At 36.2% G+C, this 3,099-nt stretch overlaps 1 protein-coding gene across 1 annotated transcript; it reads left to right on the forward strand.

Annotated features, from left to right (window-relative positions):
* The first annotated feature begins 847 nt into the window (after nucleotides 1-847).
* Nucleotides 848-3,099, forward strand: LOC306984049 (beta-1,3-galactosyltransferase 1-like). The gene is made up of 2 exons (XM_079585039.1): nucleotides 848-963; nucleotides 1,827-3,099. Exons 1-2 carry the CDS (start codon nucleotides 941-943, stop codon nucleotides 2,968-2,970), a joined length of 1,167 nt encoding a protein of 388 aa, XP_079441165.1. The 5' UTR covers nucleotides 848-940; the 3' UTR covers nucleotides 2,971-3,099.

Here is a 3,099-nt window from a genome sequence, read left to right on the forward strand (position 1 = left end):
CTGGTTCAGAGTATTTCTTTTTTCCCCACATTAATTTCACACGTCTAGCACAATTTTCTGGTTTTGTTTCAGTAATATGAAATGTGACAGCATGCCCTATAGGTGGGGTACATTGAAACATGACCATTTGACAGAGTTAAAATGTTATCTGATCTAATCAAAAATTATACAAGACAAATTAAAATACGTTCTCAATAAAATATAATTTTTCAACGCAGTGTGACAACATGCCCCACCTGCACAACTGGGATTTAAACCCGGCTAGTGTCTTCTGCTTTAACATCTGCATTAAAGAACTATCTCAACTGTTAATTAAAATAATTGCAGATCTGTCTAGTTTTAAATAAACAAAAAACAGAGATAAAAAAATGTACTCAAGAAATGTACTTCTGCTATGGTTAAATAAATGTTCAGTGATCTCTTCCTTCTTTGTAGTGTTGAATTGGCAGCTAGTAAATGCATTAGGCTTTGTCATGTTGGCAGGTGTGGTAGTTTTTAAAACTAGTGTGTTACAACTAGCCTGCGTTAGTTTGTGCCCCACTCCCCCCTACATGCAGGAATCAAACCGAACAGGAACATGTTAAATAAGGACTGATGAAAAAACTGAAGCAAACTGACTAAATTAAGTTAGCAGGTAAAACAGGAACAGAAGGGAAACAAAACCAGAAAATCAACCATTGTAACATTAACTAAGATAAACATCTGAAAACCATGCAGCCATTCACTGAGTTATAAACTGGCCAATAATTGACTAATGTTCGAGCTTTATTGCTTCTGTCATATCAGAATGGTGGCTTATTGTCTGTGATGTGGGAAAGGGGTGGAACTGGATATGCAAAACAAAGAAAAAGGTTTGACTCTAAACGTACTTGACACTCGCCAAGCCAGTCTGCCGTGGAATAGTAGAGGTGAAAAATGGATCTGAAATAACAGCAGAAACATGGAAGTCAGTGAAGAACGACGGTAAAGTACCAGTGCACTGATGCGTTTAATTGTTCTCTTCTGTTTTAATTTGTGTATTGAAATTGTAAAATACTTTCAGTTATAATCCAAATTGTGGCAAATGTACTGTTAATGATTCAATGTGTAAAATAAGAAATCTTTTTAGAAGTGCCATTTGGATTTAGATGAGAACAATTAGTTGTTCACACTTTACTATAACGTTTCATTAGTTAAAATGAACTAATAATGAACTGCACTCCTATAGCATTTATTAATCTTTGTTAATGTTAGTTTGAACATTTACATTTTTTAAATCAAAAGTTGTATTTGATAACATTAGTTGATGCACTGTGAACTAACATGAACAAACAATGAACAGCTGTATTTTTATTAACTAACGCTGACAAAGATTAATAAATACATTAACAAATGAATTGCTCATGGTTAGTTCATGTTAGTTAATACACTGTATTATTGGTTTAACTTAAAAAGTTAAGTTACCTGGTTGCATTAACATTTTTAGTTAATTGAAATAAAAAAATTAAGTTAATACAACAAAGGAGATTGGTTTAATAAATAGAAACTCAGAATTATTTTGTTATCTGAACCACATTAATCATAATCAAAAGTTGATTTGACAAAACATACATTTTTGTGATATCAAATCATTACAATATTTTACAGTCTAAACCTAATGTTAACAAATGAAAACTTACTGTAAAGTGTTGCCAATTAGTTTTTATCCAGCTTGATGTAAAACATTGAAATCTAACATGTTTATGCTTTTACTGAACACTTCATCAGGAATACCATGATAACAAATATTTATTTATTTGAATGCATTATTACATACACATGCTAAAAGACTTGTTTTCTCTTTTTAGTCAAGTGCAATCCAATGGCAGATGCAGATATCATCGTTCATATGTTATATACACTATTTTGCTGATCCTGTCGCTGTGTTACTACATCATTGTCTATGAAAACTCAGAAACCTGGACAGCAACCGTTAGACTATTTTTTCCAGAGACATTTCACAACAAGATCAACATTTCGCTGACTACAGAATCGGGAGGGATCGTTTCACAGACTACGGTATCGAGAGGGATCGTTTCACGGACTACGGTATCGAGAGGGATCGTTTCACGGACTACGGTATCGGGAGGGATTTCTGCCGAACCGTGGAAGCCTCCAGAACCATATTATGTGGCTTACCCAAACAATTATAGTTTTGTTATTAATGAGCCAGAGAAGTGCCAGAAGGAAAATGTTTTCTTGGTATTGATGATCCCAGTGGCTCCAGGAAACATGGCCGCTCGGGACGCCATCCGTTCAACGTGGGGTACGGAGAAGTTAGTGGCGGATAAGATAATAAGTGTACTGTTTCTGACAGGTCTGCCAACTTCACAAGACAGCGAAAAGCTTCAAGAGGATTTGTTGCAGGAAAGCGAGAAATATCATGATATTTTACAAAGTGATTTCTGGGACAGTTACTACAATCTCACCATTAAGACAGTGGTAATGCTAGAATGGCTTTCTGCTTATTGTCAGAATGCGTCCTACGCGATGAAGATCGACTCGGATATGTTTCTCAATGTGAAAAACTTAGTGAATATGCTTCTGTCGGCACCAAAGCAGAACTATATGACTGGACTTGTGGCCAGGGGTGGAATGGTTTTGAGAGACCCTCATTCTAAATGGTATCTCCCAATAACGGTTTATTCACCGGCTCTCTATCCTCCCTACGCTCTGGGTTTAGGATATGTGTTTTCTCTGGACTTGGCGGGGAAACTTGTTAAAGCAGCACAACTCGTCAAACCGGTTTATATAGAGGATGTGTATATAGGCATGTGCATGAATCATTTAGGAATCGCTTTGACCGACCCACCTGATGGAAGCCTATTCAATGTCTTCCCTGTGGATTATAACCGCTGTCGCTATTCGAAACTCATCGCCACAACGACACGAAGCTTACAAAACCAGGTGGACTTTTGGAGGGACTTACAGACACCTGGTCCTTATTGCTAACAACAAAAAAGCTGAATTTGTGTAATGATTAAATGGCTTACAGTCAAACCAAAAAGTATTCAGACATCATTTTTTTTACTAGTGTGTGCAGGACACTATAGTACATTTATGTAAGAGAGGATAGCAAAA

This window comes from Phoxinus phoxinus (genome assembly GCF_949152265.1).
Source record: "Phoxinus phoxinus genome assembly, chromosome: 2".
Taxonomy (NCBI): Eukaryota; Metazoa; Chordata; class Actinopteri; order Cypriniformes; family Leuciscidae; genus Phoxinus; species Phoxinus phoxinus.